The sequence below is a fragment of the Rousettus aegyptiacus genome, unplaced genomic scaffold (genome assembly GCF_014176215.1).
Source record: "Rousettus aegyptiacus isolate mRouAeg1 unplaced genomic scaffold, mRouAeg1.p scaffold_m13_p_5, whole genome shotgun sequence".
Lineage (NCBI taxonomy): Eukaryota > Metazoa > Chordata > Mammalia > Chiroptera > Pteropodidae > Rousettus > Rousettus aegyptiacus.
Genome location: NW_023416308.1, coordinates 52,395,732 through 52,412,213, shown reverse-complemented (window position 1 = coordinate 52,412,213; position 16,482 = coordinate 52,395,732). Strand labels below are relative to the sequence as shown.

At 34.3% G+C, this 16,482-nt stretch overlaps 1 protein-coding gene and 1 pseudogene across 10 annotated transcripts in view; one reads left to right on the top strand and one right to left on the bottom strand.

The window, feature by feature from the left end:
- GRIA4 (glutamate ionotropic receptor AMPA type subunit 4) overlaps positions 1 to 16,482 on the top strand; it is a 320,071-nt gene that overhangs the window by 238,084 nt on the left and 65,505 nt on the right. For all 10 annotated transcript variants that reach the window (XR_001598786.2, XR_001598785.2, XM_016159687.2 and 7 more), the window contains exons 6-9: positions 394 to 447; positions 10,368 to 10,526; positions 13,545 to 13,712; positions 14,866 to 14,970. Coding sequence is in view for 8 of the 10 variants with exons in the window: in XM_016159687.2 (XP_016015173.1) it covers positions 394 to 447; positions 10,368 to 10,526; positions 13,545 to 13,712; positions 14,866 to 14,970 (486 nt within the window). In the remaining 2 variants the exon portion in view is untranslated. The remainder of the gene's footprint in view (positions 1 to 393; positions 448 to 10,367; positions 10,527 to 13,544; positions 13,713 to 14,865; positions 14,971 to 16,482) is intronic.
- Positions 6,420 to 6,538, bottom strand: LOC118603435 (annotated as a pseudogene).

Sequence of the window (16,482 nt, the reverse complement as noted above, 5' to 3'; positions counted from 1 at the left end):
ATTCAAACTACTCATAGAAAATCATTTGAAGACTACTAACAATCTATCATGCATTTCTATAAATTATCAATAAATTAAGTACATCTAAATTCTTTGGACCAAAATCATTTTAAGCTTCTTATGTGTGTGTGTGTGTAGTGAAATAATTGGTCATTTATATACATAGTGTGATTGAAATTAGAGGGTTTTTTTACTTTGACCACTCAGTCTTTTAATGTGGCTTATGAATCTTTTCTAATTGAGATAAATCACTTTTATAAGGAAAACTTTATCATTTTCTAATCATGTTTCCACAAGGAATTATGCTAGAATAGTTATAATTCTACTTTTTAAAAAATATAATCATTCAGTAAAGTTAAATTGGTTTTCTTTTATTTCCTTATATCTTCACAGATTGTGAGTGTTGGAAAGCATGTCAAAGGCTACCATTATATTATTGCAAATTTGGTAAGAACTCTTTATTTTCTATTTTTCATAAGATTTTATCAAGTATTCAAGTTTATTTCAACTGTGCCTAAAATAATGTTCTAATTAATTATTATACTATATTACTAAGCTTTTTATAACAGAAAAACATTTTTGTGTTAATGATCCTTATATTTCTAATGTAGAATTCAATATATTTTGATGCAGATTAGCTTGACATCTGCCAAAGTGACCTTTAAAACTAATTACAATGTTTACTGTGATATCACTTGGAGAATTAAATAATGGCCTTTTCTCTGTAAATGATCAATGTGCTACTCTATGAATAAATATTGCCAATAGTTAGAGAGATTACAGGAATGATCAAAACTGATGACTCATGTTCTCTAATTTTAAGAAAAACAAGATCGAAATGGTTATTTAAAGAAGTCTTTTGATTGTGAGTCATGCAAATTTTTAAAATTATGTCATCTTTTTACATATTAAATATAGTTGATTACTGAACATTTTGTATAAAATTCTTTAAGGCCTAAAGAAAGTCCTTTTAGATTTTTTGGCAAGGATCACTAGGTATTTCTTGTTAACTTGCAGTGTGGGGAGAAAACTAGCCATGCAAAGGGCCATTCTCCTTACTTTATCAGAACACCATCTGTCCCAAGGGCTTGATCTCAAAAGTGGTTTATCTTAAAAAAGTTCAGAATGTTTTCTCCTTCTTCCATTTTCCCACCATATATTTCTTTGGTGAAGATCTTGTGCTGCAAAAGAGATTGAGATGTGCCCAATCCCTTCATGTGGCAAGTGGGCCATCACACTTTGAGACAGGAATTTTCGGTCTTTAGGGAACTGGGTTTCACTATGGAGTTGAGATATTAAAATGCAGACTATGCATTGTGTGTCTTGAATAAAGTATATTTATGTTACTTAATGGATTAGCATGAGAATTTTTATTGGTCTTTTTCATTACTTTTAGTAAGCTCAGCGTCTTGATGTTTTAACACACTTTGTAAAATATAAATATATATCTATTAATCTTAAAATTAATATATTCTGGTATTATGATTATAAGAGAAAATAACCTTATGTTTATGGCATGTCTGCATTCACGATGATATTATACAAGGGGATTCTAGCAAACAGAGGGTTTTTATATCAAGCCTTTCCAAATGATGAAATTCAGGAAAAAAGTCAACATGTGTATAGACTGTTGTGCCAGAAATGAATTGCTGACATTGACAATACATTTGAAAAGAATCAACATTTATAACATCTTAATGGGTATCACAGCCTGTCTTAAAAGCTCTAGTAGATGGTGGCATATTTAAGTTATCTATATAATGTCTAAGAAACAACATAGGAAGTAGAGAAATTTTTGCTTGTATTAGGGAATAGCTCTCAGTAAAAATAACCAAGTTTTTAGCATATATGTGTTGATATTATGGTAACACACGACCAGGCCAGTAACTTGTACATATCTACATTATAAGATAATATATTAGTATGGATTCTATTAACATTCATTTATCCCTAAATAACTGTAATTTTCAAGAACGATGATTTTTGTTTCATTGGGCCTATCAACAGCTATTTCTTGAGAACTACGTGCATAGTATTACCAAGTGTGAAGTTAATCTAGTATCAACAGAAAGATTATATTAATATTATACTTAATGTTGAAAGACCGAATGATTTTTCCCTAAGGTGAAGAGTAAGACAAGGAGGTCCCTTCATCATTTCTACTGAACACTGTACTGAAGTTTCTAGGAAAGGATATTAGGCAAGAAAAATAAAAAGCACTCCTATTGAGGAAGAAGATTTTATGTATAGAAAATCCTAAGAAATCTATAAAAATTATGAGAACTAATACATGGATTCAAGAGTTGTAGGATATAAGGTCAATATACAAAAATCTATTTCTTTCTATACACAAGAAACAAACATCCTGAATGTGAAGTTAAAAAAATAATTCCATTTATAACTTATAATTATAATTTACAATTAAGGGAGAACTGCTACTTAACCAACTCATCAAGACTGATCTAGTTGGAGGGACCAAGATGGCGACATAGAAATTTCCTGAATGTCCTTCCTCTCACAGATGCACACAAGGAGCAATGCCTCTGAGAGAAACCCAGAAATAGCTGGGTGACTCCTACACATTAGGCAACTAAGAAAAGATCCACATCAAAATGGATATGAAAGGCTGAACACATTTTCTCTATAAACACTATCCCTGGCATGGTGCTATGCAATTGGGAGAGAATCCCCAACTCCCAGCTTCTCCATGAGGAGCAAGGATTTATACCACACACATTTAGACTCCAGCTTTTAAGGCTGTCACGCAAAAGTAAGCCCATGCCAAACTATCTGGCTCTGAAAGCTTATGGGACATGCACCCCAAGACCCACAAGACTATAGAAAGCAAGGAACTCAACCTTAAAGGGCACATGAGCACTTGCTGCAACCATCCCCCTAGTCCACAACACAGAGAGAGCAGGCAAAAATGCCCTTCTCCTAAAAAGGGAGTGACTCTATATATTGACACCTGCTGCCTGAGAGTTCATCTTCAAGGATGTGGCTACACACTCCTAGGGGCTGGCTGTGATCCTCCATGGAGCCCAGGGGAGCTGGTGGGCATTTCTGCCACCTTTTCCTTCCAGTTTGCTCCAACTATAAAATCAGGTGGCCAACATGTCTCTAGAAAGAGATTGTACATATGCCTGGCATCACCTTTTGCTGATGCTGCTCAAGGGACAACTGGATCTGATAGCCAGATGAGCTTGCATTCACAAGTCCTACAGGACTATAGTAAACAATGAAGCAGTCTTTAACAAGTCTACATGAAAGTACTTGCCAAGGCTATCTCCTAAGGGCTCAATGTAGAGGGAACAGGCAAAATACTCATTTCTCAATCTTTCTTTAAGTGTGTTTGACTACAACTTTACAAACTGCTGCCTGAGGATCAGTCTTATAATCATCTGCATCTAGGTGCTGACTGTGACCCTCTCATTAGGGACACTGATAGGCTTTGGTCTACCCTCAACTACTGGGAGCCACTAAGAACAAAGAAGGCAGCTTGAGTAATCACACAGGTTTGAGAGATAGTTATGAGCTTAGTCTGGACTGGTTTACTCAAAAGAGAGTTTGAAATAACAGTCAAAAAGATGCTTCCTGATGTCAGGAGAGCAATGCACAAGCAAACAGAAAATTTCAACAAGAAATAAAAAATATATATATAAAGATACCAAAGAGAAATCACAAAGCTAAATGATACAATAACAGAACTGCAATTCAATATAGTTTCCAAAAACAGACTGGATTAAGTGAAAGAAAAGAGGACCTAACTTGAAGACAGGGCAGTAGAATTCAATAAGAAGAGCAAAGGTAAGGGTAAGGGTAAGGGTAAGGGTAAGGGTTAGGGAAGGGAAAGGAAGGGAAAGGAAGGGAAGGGAAAAGCAGGGAAGGAAAAAAGGAAAGGAAAGGAAAGGAAAGGAAAGGAAAGGAAAGGAAAGGAAAGGAAAGGAAAGGAAAGGAAAGGAAAGGAAAGGAAAGGAAAGGAAAGGAAAGGAAAGGAAAGGAAAGGAAAGGAAAGGGGACTGAAGATAGCTCAAGGGACTTATAATACACCAGCAAATGGATCAATATATGCATTATAGATGTCCCAGAAGGAGAAGAGAGAAAGAAAGAAGCAGAAAGCTTGTTCAAAAAAATAACGGTTGAAACTTTCCTAACTTAAGAAAAGAAACACATATTCAGATACAGGAAACCAAAAAATACCAAATAAGCTGAATGTAAAGAGATATACACTGAGACACATTGTAATTAAATTGTCAATAAAAATAAAGAGAGAATCTTAAAATAAGCAAAAGAAAAGCAACTTGTTATGTACAAGGGAACCACTCACTACAAGACTACCAGGGTAATTTTCGGTAGAAATTTTACAAGCAAGAAGGAAACTGGGAGATATATTCAAAGTGCAATAGGAAAAAAAAAAAAAAATCTGCCACCCGAGAATTGTCTCAGAATGAAAGGAGAGGCATAGCATTTTACAAACAAAAGCTAGAGTTGATCGTTATGAGTGGCCTTAAAAAAAATGTTAACACTTCGAGCTGAAATAAAAAGACAAAATTAAAAACATGAAAACATGAAAGTATAAAACTCACTGGTAAAGGAAAGTATGTAGACAAATTCAGAATATTCCAATATGGTAATGGTGGTGGGTAAATCTAAGAGTTAAAAGATAAAAGCATTAAAAATAATTATAACTATAATAATTTCTAAATGGCTACACAATATAAAAAGATGTAAATTGTTGGGAGGTAAACACACAGTGTAAATATATATATGCCTTACTGTTAAAATATACAGCTGAAACTTATTGGATTTTGTTAACCAATGCCACCATAAAAAATAAATAATTTTTTAAAAAGGTAAAATATGTAAATTATGCTATCAAAAGCACAAAATGTGGGAAGAAATGTGTAAAATTGTAGCGCTCTTATACATTTAGTTGTTGTGAATTTAAAACAGAAGGTTATACTTGTAAGATGTTTTATGTAAGCCTCATGGTAGCCACAAAACAAAAACCTATAATAGGAGTACAAAAGATGAAGAGAAAGGAATCAAAACATATCACTAAAGAAAATCATCAAATCACAAATGAAGAGAGCAAGAGAAGAAAGGATTTAGGAATCAATAGGAAAACAATTAACAAAATGTCAGTAGTAAGTCCTTTCCTATCAATAGCTATTTAAATGTAAATGGACTACATTCTCCAATTAAAAGACAGAGTGGCTGAATGGTTAAAAAAAGAAAATCCATTGTATGCTGCCTACAAGAGACTATTTCAGATTTAAAGGCACATAGACTGCAAGTGAAGGAAAGAAGATAATCCATGCAAATAGACACTGAGGAAAGAAGGAGTATCTATACTTATATCAGACAAAATTGGCTTTAGGCTAAACCTAACAAGAGACAAAAAAGGTCATTTATAATGATAAAGAGGTCAGTTCACCAATAGAATTAAACATTTATAAATGTATTATGTATCCCTATGAACATAGATGCAAAAATCTTCAAAAAATATTAGCAAACTCAATTCAACAAGACATTAAAAGGATTTTACCATTTAATAGCATGAGCCGTGCCTCATATATAAGTGGCTAGATAAGACCTTCCCCTGATTTTTGACATTTTTCTATGATTATCACTGCCACTACCATTACCAATTGCATACTAAAGATGAGGAAAACTTATTAGAAATAAAAAAGTTGCTGAAATCCTTTTTTTCCCCTTAAGTCCTGTTTGTGGTTTGTATGTCAGTATACATGTACATTAAACATACCCACCATCTAGAGGTATAGGTGAAAGCACATAGCATCTCAAGAGGTTAAGCTCTATTCTAGAAATTTCCAAGAAATGTAAAGGCAGGAAAACTTTATCTGTTGGTTCATTTGTAAGGTTCGGCCACTCAACAGAGTCTGACTCATGATTAACAGGCATCCTTTATTGAAAGGCAAGCGGTCCCCAGCAGGCGAGGTTCTCTGGCCCCCCAGGGGCCAGAGAAGTCGCACCCGGCCTGGTCAGGGCAGGGTTTTAAGGGTCGTATCCTGGAAGGGGACGATTCAAAAGGCAAAAAGCACAACGTGGGGCTCTTTCATTGGTGCAGCAGTGTGGCGCCACAGCGTAGTCCTGGCACCCGTGGATTGGTCCATAGGCATCAGGTGGCTAGCAGGCGGGAGCTAGGGGCGGGGAGCTAGGGGCGGGGACCTGCCCCTGGGGTCTTTTTCAGGAGCGCTGGCCTCACACACTGTAGTCTGTTTTTCAGAGGTTTAAAGAAAATTGCTTCCCTACTTTGCCCCTAGACTTTCTCTTCTCCAGTTCTTTGTTTACTTTGTTCCCAGTTATTTTTTATTTTTTAGGCAAGGCAACCCTTGATTGACCTCACAGATTGCAAGAACCTTGTCAGCTTACAATCCTTATTTTATTATTTTTTACACCTATAGCACTTAGTCTTCCTAGGTGGTCTCCCATCCAAGTACTAACCAGGCCCAACCCTGCTTAGCTTCTGAGATCAGACAGGGTCAGGATTGTTCAGGGTAGCATGGCCATAGATTGCAGTTATTTTTAAAAAGAGTATGATTATATCATTTCCCTGCTTAAATTATTTCATTGGCTCCAGCCTACAAATACAGTAAGGGAATTCAGGCCCTTCATGAAAGGGAAAGAACTGTGGTCTTTCCAGCTCTTTCTGCTAATACTTGGCATCTCACCCCTGCACAGAACTTTCTGCAATTCTTTCAAACAACATACCGCCACTGCCCCAGTGGTTACCCTCTTCTACCAGAGTAAGCATTCTAAATCGAAGCACCGTGCTACTAAAATCTTTTAGGATAAAGTGTTTACACTATCATCCTGTACACCGAAAGTATAGAATGCATTCTTTTTTTTCATTCACGAAAACACTATTTTATATTTCATCTATACCAAGTATAGTCCAAAATCTTGTGGCCCAGTTGCAAATAAGACATTAGCACACTCTAAGTTCATTAAGGCAGGAACGTCTTTTTTGACCTTATGAAAAGGTCCCTTACCCTTACTCATTACTATTGAATGGCTGCTTATCCTCTAAAATCCAGCTTACATATTTATTTTATTACTATAATTGTTCTAATTAATCTTCAAAATAGATGTTTATTCTATAGATTAGAAAATGGAGTTCAGTGTAATTTATCCAAGATCACATAGATCCTAAGTCTCAAAAGCAAGATTGAAACTCTGTTCGATCTGATGGCAAAGAATAAATAAATTTAAAAAATAAATAAATTCAAAATCTATATAAGCGAATGATTTATATAATCACAAAGGGACCATTCATTTAAGCATTTCCTATACCAATCTTTAGGGGGATCTGGCTTTACAAGCATTCTTTGTGGTTTATATTCAGATCTTTCTCACCCCTCTTCCAGCTGTTTGTCAAATGGTTTATATATGGCCACAAGTACCAAAAAGGAACTGTTGACATTTATGTCACCTGTAAGGCAATTTGTTAAAATCTTGCACTCATTTAGATTTTTAATTTTTTAAATTATGTTCGGTTTACATCTAGGAAAACACCTGACTGTCATAAAGTAGTATAAAATTTTAGAATGCTCAGGACATACCATTTAAGATTAAAGGAATCTATTCCTTACCTATCTCTTGCCATACCACACACACATACACACACACACACACACACACACACACAGGCACATATCAGTCATGCCTCATTTTGAAGGTAAGGAAATTAAGAAACAGAGATTGAAGTGACTTGAGACTACATTTAGGCATCTGGTTAGTGTAAGAATAGGGACTAGAACTCAAGTTTACAAAATTTGTAGTCTAGCATGTTTTTACTCAAGTGCCATGACTCTAGTTAAGTGTCCATGAACTTAGAGACATTGTTTAACTTTTTTTCTTGATGTCGTCTATATTTTTCAATTTTTCTGCATTAAGCATGTCTGACTCTACCATCAATCTGCATGATCATCAAAAATGCATACTTTAATCAATTTCTTAACAACCTAAATTTTAAAAGATGTTAAGAGGAAATCACTCTCATTTAACTTGACCTTCTTTCTGTTAACTGGACCAGATCTGTATCAATACAATATAGACGACCTGTGAATCTGAAACGTAAAACAGCAGAAATGTTATCTGAATTACATTCAGTTTTAATGTAAATGTAGTTTTAATGAATTAAGTTTGCATGATAAAACTTAAAGGATGAACATTTATTAAATACCTGTGGTGTGATGGACCCGTATAGATTTACATCAACAGTCATCAGATTATCCGAAGACCTATAATTTATTAATTTCCTTTCCCATTTTTTCCTTCAGAGGATGTATGAACTATAAATGGAAATTAAAAGAAAAGCCAAATTGGAATGTACTCTTTCCTTAGGAAGTCACTAACCATTGTGAGATGAAAACATTGTTGAACAGCCCATTTCAACAAGTAGGAAGCCTCTCTATTGTCTTCCCTTATGCAGCACTTTAACTTAGCTGCTTAACCATCCCCTCGATGTAAAACTATAATTTTATTGCACTGTTGCTCAGAACTTTTAGTTCTACAATACTCTCTTGGTAAAAACCGAAATCTAAATAGCCACCAAAGTAACTATTTTTAAGAAAACTGCTTCACAGTAAAGATCCTGTCAATTTTCTATACAAAATTATTTTAAAACATATGAAATGAAAAATATTGCCTGCACGGAAACAGACATAGCTAAAATTAACTGAGCCACCCACCATTCATTTATATCATAGTGAAAAGGAGTTTATAATCAGATGTGTCAATACTTTTTCCTTTACCTTCAGCATAGCAGCAGGATGGAATCAGAGAAATGTGGACTGTTATTTAGCAATTAGACTACGCCAGATGATTTTTCTGAGGGCTGCAGCTGTAGGATAACACTACGAAAAAAAGCTTGGCAAGTTTTATTTCAGCTGCTGCTGGAAGAAAATTATGTCATCAATTAGCAACTAAAGCAATAGTTGAATCAATGTGGCTTTTAGAAAACTGAAATTACTTGCTTGCCTGTGAGTCTGCCCTATAGTCTCATAGACGCAAATAAATATACAACTGACATTATACTAGATAGAGATTGATGGACAGTATTTTCCCCAGTTCAGAAACATAGATTTGCTTTCTGTTACCATTTCTCTCCCAGTGAAATGAGAATGTTACTGATGAGCAGTCAAATTACCTGTCACATAGTAGGCATCGAATAAATGTTTGTTGAATGAATGAATGAATAATAACATCACTTACTGAATTCGAACCAGGTGTGCTAAGTACTTTAGCATTATCATTCTCATTATGCACGCGGGAAACCTAAGGCTAGACAATTACAGAGGTGGGATTCATTTTCCCTAAGTTTCCCAACACAATTGAATCAAACTTACATTTTCAAAATAAACTTTACTAAATACTAGAGAAAACAGCAACAAAACAAAGCAAATACAGATATACAAACTCATATGTGTGTGTGTTGTTTACTTTTCTCTGAGCTAATGTCTTTCGTTTTATTAATTCACTTTCTAAATTTTCTTTTTGCCTACTTCTTGTATTTTTTTTTTGTTTTAAGCTTTGTATTGAGTATGCATTTTTGTAAGACACCTTCAGTAATTAATGGGGGAGAAAATGTTTAAAACATAATAGATAGATGTTAGACAGAGAGAGAGAAAGAGAAAGAGAAAGAATAAAGTTTGAGAATGTTTGAAACTCAGATAAATACCTCTGGCCCAAAAGAGATGACACCCTTCCCTCCCAGCATCTCCTCAGTCCACCTCGTGGACACCATCTTTTTTCCTACCACACGGGAGTCTATGAATGGCTTCTCTTGCTCTCTTCTCCACTACTAGTGGCTGATGTATTTAAAGCTTTTTCTCTCCCTGGCTCAACTTATCAGCTCCATCAGCTTTTAGACCACTTTGTAATTAAACTGAACCCCCATAAAAAGGTATAACCCATTACATACTCAGAGTACAAAAATACTTTAATATTATCTTCAAGTAAGAAATAGTATCGAAATGCTTTGATATTATCTTCGCGTAAGAAATTGAGGACATCTAATTATGTCCTCAACAGGAGAATTTTTGCTGCTATCATATTCACCTCCTATACCCTCCCATGCTTCATAAAAGGCATCCATTTAAGAAATACTTGTTAAAAGGTTAAACTTAACTGAAAACACTTTTGTCTTTTTCTCATGTATTAAATTTTGAACGACAGAATATAATAGCTGAATTGACATAATTGGATCGTCCACCTGTTTCCAGCCATTGCTTTATTAGAAATCTAGTTAGATGTACATATTGATTATTAATTTATGTTACAAGAGCCAACATGTATAATAATGAAGTAAACTTAACAAATCATCATGTTGATTTTTATAGGGATTCAAAGATATTTCTCTTGAGCGGTTTATACATGGTGGAGCCAATGTGACAGGATTCCAGTTGGTAGATTTTAACACACCTATGGTAACCAAACTAATGGATCGCTGGAAGAAACTAGATCAGAGAGAGTATCCAGGATCTGAAACTCCTCCAAAGGTACTCATTTGTTTTTATCTTATATATTTTTAGTATTTTTAAGATTTAAAGTAGAAAGCTTATGATGCATTATAGTAATATTTTGTCAGACATAGTGTGACATAGGGCAGAAGTGTTTTTTCACTGTCACTGTGCTACACAAGCCCTTAAAAGGTTCTAAATTTCTATATTTATGAATAGTTATTAGACATTATTTCAAGTAATTTACTATTATTATTACTTTGCATATGAATTTTCATGAATAAATTGCATGTTTTTAAAGTTATTTTTATTAACTAAATATTTCAGATGTGAACAACATTGGTAATTATTCCATCCAGATAAAAACTATATTTGCAAACTGATTTATAATGAGTACATTAAGTTAGGAAACAGGTAGAATGTAAAATGTACAAGCTTCTGCAAATCAATAGTAAAAGGTCAGGTTGTTTAATTTTTCCCAACAGACGTTGCAGAAGTATGTTAGTTGTATCTGCAAAGGAAGCTAGTAAATTTCTGATCATAAGGACATTTTTTTTCACCTAAAAAGGTAGATGACTTCCTTGGATATCATGTAAATAATGACATAATGTATCTTAAACTCTCACCTATTGGTTTTGAGCTCCTACATAATAAGGCATTATATTTTTAACAACTTTTACTAACTTTTCACTGACAATATATTGTAGTAAAAAGTTTTCAAATATTTGGAAATTCTAGCCTAGAAAACTGCAATCTAGGGATAGAGAGTCTCAGTTCTTCCATTTCATAATTGTGAAACTTTCCCTACTCACTGTGTCATTTTCTTCTCTGTGATGTAAGAATTTGGTTAGTCATGCCATCTTCACTACTTGATAGAATCATGGAATTTCAAAATAAAGCATTTATTGAGTATCCATTATATGTCAATCACTATAATGCAACCTTCTGAATTTATAGATTAATAAATGTAAGATATTAAACAGGTATGTTAATTGGTTATCCCTGAGAGAAGGGCCAGGTTTGTGAAATGCCTGGGATCAAATCATGGGTTCTCTGTGTCCTTTAAAGTTATGAATGCTGAATGAATGAAGACTGAACCCTTGTTCCTAGGGAAAATACAGGTGTTTATTTAATAAGAATTTTCTAGATGCCATCTAGAAGTGTGTGCCCATAAATATGATTTCTTGAACAGTAGCACAATAAGACATATGGAAAAGAATTAAATCCTTTGAAAAAGATAAAGCTGAATTGCACTACTACTTTTTTCCATTAGCTCTATGACCTGTTGAAGGCTTTTGCTGCTTTGCTTTACTTTGCTCTGCTCCACCCTGTATGGCATCTGTTCATTTTTCTAGTTCACTTGTTTCATAAGAATGGATGGACATTTTAAAACACAGCAAAGGCATTTGCTTTTTGGTGCTATCTCCTCTCGGCTTTTTCTCTCTATTTAAAAAGTAACGATATTTTCTTTTCCCTCTCTTGATTCACAAATATTACCATTTTTCTCTTGCCTTTTGTGTCTTTAGTAAGTTTACTTTATTTCTTGTTCTATTTTCTTGCCTTACCAAAAGGTTTGAAGGCTTTCTCTACTCAAAGATGTGCTGGCCCGGGCAAGTAAAGAGGCATATTCGTCTTTGGTTTATCACTCAGTTTAAGCAACTTAATTTCCTTCAGCCACAATTTCAATTGTGAGGGTCTGGGTCTATCCTTAAGCTTATTTTGTCATGTCCTTAAAGAATATATAGCAAGCTTCTTAATTTACATGTCTCACATATACCTTTCTGATGAAACTTTTTAATTAGGTTCTCTACCATTGAAACGTTCCTTATTAGAATTTATATCCTTCATCCTATCTACATTTCATTTTTCTCTTCCCTGGAATGCTAGCTGCTGTGCCTAATGGTCATACTGCCTAAGTTTACTTTCTATAATTTCACTTTTAAATTATTTTACTTTGTTTACAATCAGCAAATTAAGGAGATATCTTCCATGTTCCACAGGACAAAACTATTGTTAGTACAGTTTTAGAATGTGTTAGTAATATAGAATCAATCATATGGAATTCCTAAGAGATAATATAGTTTTTTGTCATTATTGACAGTTGATGCTCTGCTGTGAGTCAAAAGATTGTGCCATATTTTCCATGTGCTTAAGAATTCTCTAATCAAACTCTACAAGTATTCCTTGTTTGTTTGTTTTTCAGCTTAAACAAATTACATTTCCTTCTCAGTTTTTCCTTACTTCCTTTCCTAACCTTAATAATCTTTTCATTAAGGTTCTGTCTTTTCTCAAAAAGCACTGGGCAATTATTAAAACAAAACAAAACAAAACAAAACAAAAAACATGGTCATCCCTCACTTCTCCAATTTGATCCTGAATTACAATGGAAACTTAGAGAAATGGCTTAACCTTCCTGAACACATTCAAAAGGCATGGGCATAACATTTCTATTTAGCACAGTGACTAGTGCAAACCTATATGTTAAATAAGTAGATGTTATATTTCTGCTATCCAATATATGAGTAACTATAAACATTCACATTAATTCTTCTGAGGAACTGAACAAAGGTATACCGCTCACATCAATAAACATATATTAAATCTCAGGGAACCCTGCTAGGTATTTTAGAGGAGGAAAAGGTTGAGACTTCCTAGCCCTCCTGGGGCTCAACCGCAGCAACTGGTTACGAGGCAGGTTGTGGTACCATTGCACTTAGCTTTGTATATGTTAGTGTTTCTATTTGAACACAACGAAAAGACTTCACCTAAAGGTCTTGCTTCTCCCAACTGCTGGACAACTGCATATTAGAAGTTCTAATTTTCAGTAGCTGTTTTCTCCTTTTTAAATCAGAGTAATTAATAGACTTGGTATACAGTCTTAGTAATCAAGCAATCATAGAAATTTGTGAAGCTAGAGTCAATTAATTATCAGTAATTTAACTGTCATCAGATAGATAGGATGATACTTTATGTCATAAACCCACAGAACCTCCAGACTATTCCTGGTGATTGATAAGTTTTTAACACTTACCATTATAATTATTTTCACTTTGTTAGTACACATCTGCTCTGACTTATGATGGAGTCCTTGTGATGGCTGAAACTTTTCGAAATCTTAGAAGGCAGAAAATTGATATTTCTAGGAGAGGAAATGCTGGAGATTGTCTGGCAAATCCTGCTGCTCCATGGGGCCAGGGCATTGACATGGAGAGAACACTCAAACAGGTAACTCACAATTTTAAGTTCAATTTATTTCACGTTCTGTTTAAATGGAATATTCAAGAAAACAGAATAATTTATCTGAGAGTAAGTACATTTTACAATTGCCATTTTAATTTATCAAGCCCTAATTGTTTTTGAGACATTTCTAAATAGAATACTGGGTAGAATACCAGTGTTTATATCTTATATAAATGCTTAGTCAGGATAAGCTAGATTATGCTGTAGTAATAAACAACCCCAAGTTCCAGTGGCTTACAACCATACAAATGTATTTCTCACTCACATACACAGTAAATGAGCAGGGGCACTCTGCCAATTGAATCACTCAGGGACCTACGCCGATAAAGCAGCTACCATCTTGAATGCTACAAAGGGAAATAAAGTTGTAAGGAAGTTTCAGATTGGCAATTAAACTCTGCCCCAGTAGTGACACTCATCACATTTGTTTACAACTCATTTGTCAAAAAAAAGTCTCGTAGGCCTTGCTAACCACTAGGGGTTCAGGAAGTATAAACTTACCTTGTGCCCAAATGGGCAAAACCCAGAAACAATTAGCCACCTCAGTAGATCTATTTTTCTAATGTTTAACATAATATGTTTATATTCTTAATATTACATTTAAAATATTCTGAAACACCATGGGTTCAGAACATAAGTAAAAATGAAAAGAAAATTTAGAATAAAATATACTTGAATATTTTCAAGAATATAAATATATTTTAACCTATTATATATTAATTTTAATCTTAGCAAGAAAAAATATAATCTAGTGTAGTTATCATGGCCATTTATTTTGTGGATCTATAGGTAAAACTGAAAAGTAACCATAAACAAACCATATTTCCATTCCTATAAATAATATTCAATCCTGAGGATGTATTCTGTCAGTTACAATAGAAACTTTGTAATACAAAAAAAAAAAAAAGGAAACATATTCATCATCCAGGTAGATAGTAGAGTTGCTTATATAGTCCTCTAATATTCCTTTTTTCAGATTTTATGTGAGCAGCTCAGATGCCCCATGGTTTGTTAGTGAGTGGCTTATAGTTTATAGTTCTACACCCAAGTGTGGCAATAAGCCTAGCAGATTAAGTCAAGATGACTGTAAGTGAAATGGCAAATGAATACATGTTTGGGTTTTCTTTTTCGTTCATAGGTTCGAATTCAAGGGCTGACAGGGAATGTTCAGTTTGACCACTATGGGCGTAGGGTCAATTATACAATGGATGTGTTTGAGCTAAAGAGCACAGGACCTAGAAAGGTGAGCTACACTTGAACTGTTTTCTTATTTTGCATTTGACATTTTTAAAAGCTTACAGGTGAAAGGTAACTACATAGTCTACATTTTTTAATGTGTGTACTTACAAATAGTACTTTCTTGATCATCTCTGTCATGATTAATATTTAATCATGTCTTAAAACTGAAACAAATTAATTTATATGCTGTTTATATCTTTTATCCAAAATGGAAGCAATATTTTTATTAAAGGTTTAGCAAAAGGAATCCCAGAAAACAAAATTTATTCTGAAGGAAAGCATACAATGCAGATAAGAGACATACCTCCATGTAATCATTTATGAGAGAGAACAAAGAAAATTATTTCTAACCAGTGGGCATATTTAGAACAGGCCGAATGTTCTTGAAGTAAGCAAGTAAACGCATTTAAATGAGCAAAGGGAAGAGCGAATAGAAAATAAGATTATTGTCAGGCTGAGAAGTAAGAAATACCTACAAAACTTCAATTTAGGAAGCTGCGCCAGATTCTTGGATTTCAGAATGTAACTCTACTGGTCTTATAATGTGACTAAGCTTATCAGCAGCCTTCACAACATCTAAAAAGAACTTTGTATAATGGAGTCATACAATCCCACAACAGTAATTAGCTTTATGCATTTTATACACATGTAATTAACATATATAATTTTTAACATTCTGTTTCTCTAGGATTAGCAAGGATGCTCAAGGAAAGAGATGTTCAAGCAATTTATCTAAACGCTCTATTTGTTTCACCACTTGGCTGTTTAAAAAATGCTTTCCCAATTATACTTTCCTCCTTTAGCATAATAATAATAGCTACAATTTATGAAATGTCTGCTATGTTCTAAGCATTGGATTTGGTGTAGTTTACTCTAACAACAAACTATAATGTGAGTACAATTATCTCCCTTTTTCTAATGAGAAAATTTTGGTCCCATAGGTCAAGGTTACTTGTTTAAGGCCTGTAAGTGAGAAAACAAAGATTTTAACTCAGATATGTCTAACTCCAGAACCTTTCTACATCATTACCTCAGCTGAGTAGACCCTTCTCTAAATGAGTAAATTTTCCAGTAGGGTAGAATACAATAAGTGTTATATGATAGTTAAAGAGAAAGCATGTGGATATTCTAAAGAGGAAGAGAACACTTTCTCCTAGAGGAAAGAAAATCAAGAAAGGCTACATGGAGGAGATGGGATTTAAAGTTAGCTATGACTTTAGAGTTTGTATAGGTAGAAATGGAAGAGGCAAGGACCTGAAGACAAGTTGGAAGTACAATTAAGTCATACATAGAAAATGGCAAAGGCTTTCTGAGTTGTATTTTGCCCCAATCTTTCGTAGTGTATGCTTCTGCATATTTGTGAGAAGGAGATTTGGAGCTGCCATTAAAACTATCTTTAGCTGTTTAGCCTCTTACTGGCATCTTCTTGAGGGCAGGCTGCCAGCTACAACATGGTAACCTGGGGTCTACCTAATTCAAATCAGGGAGGCAGGAGATGGATGACAGCTGGGAAGCC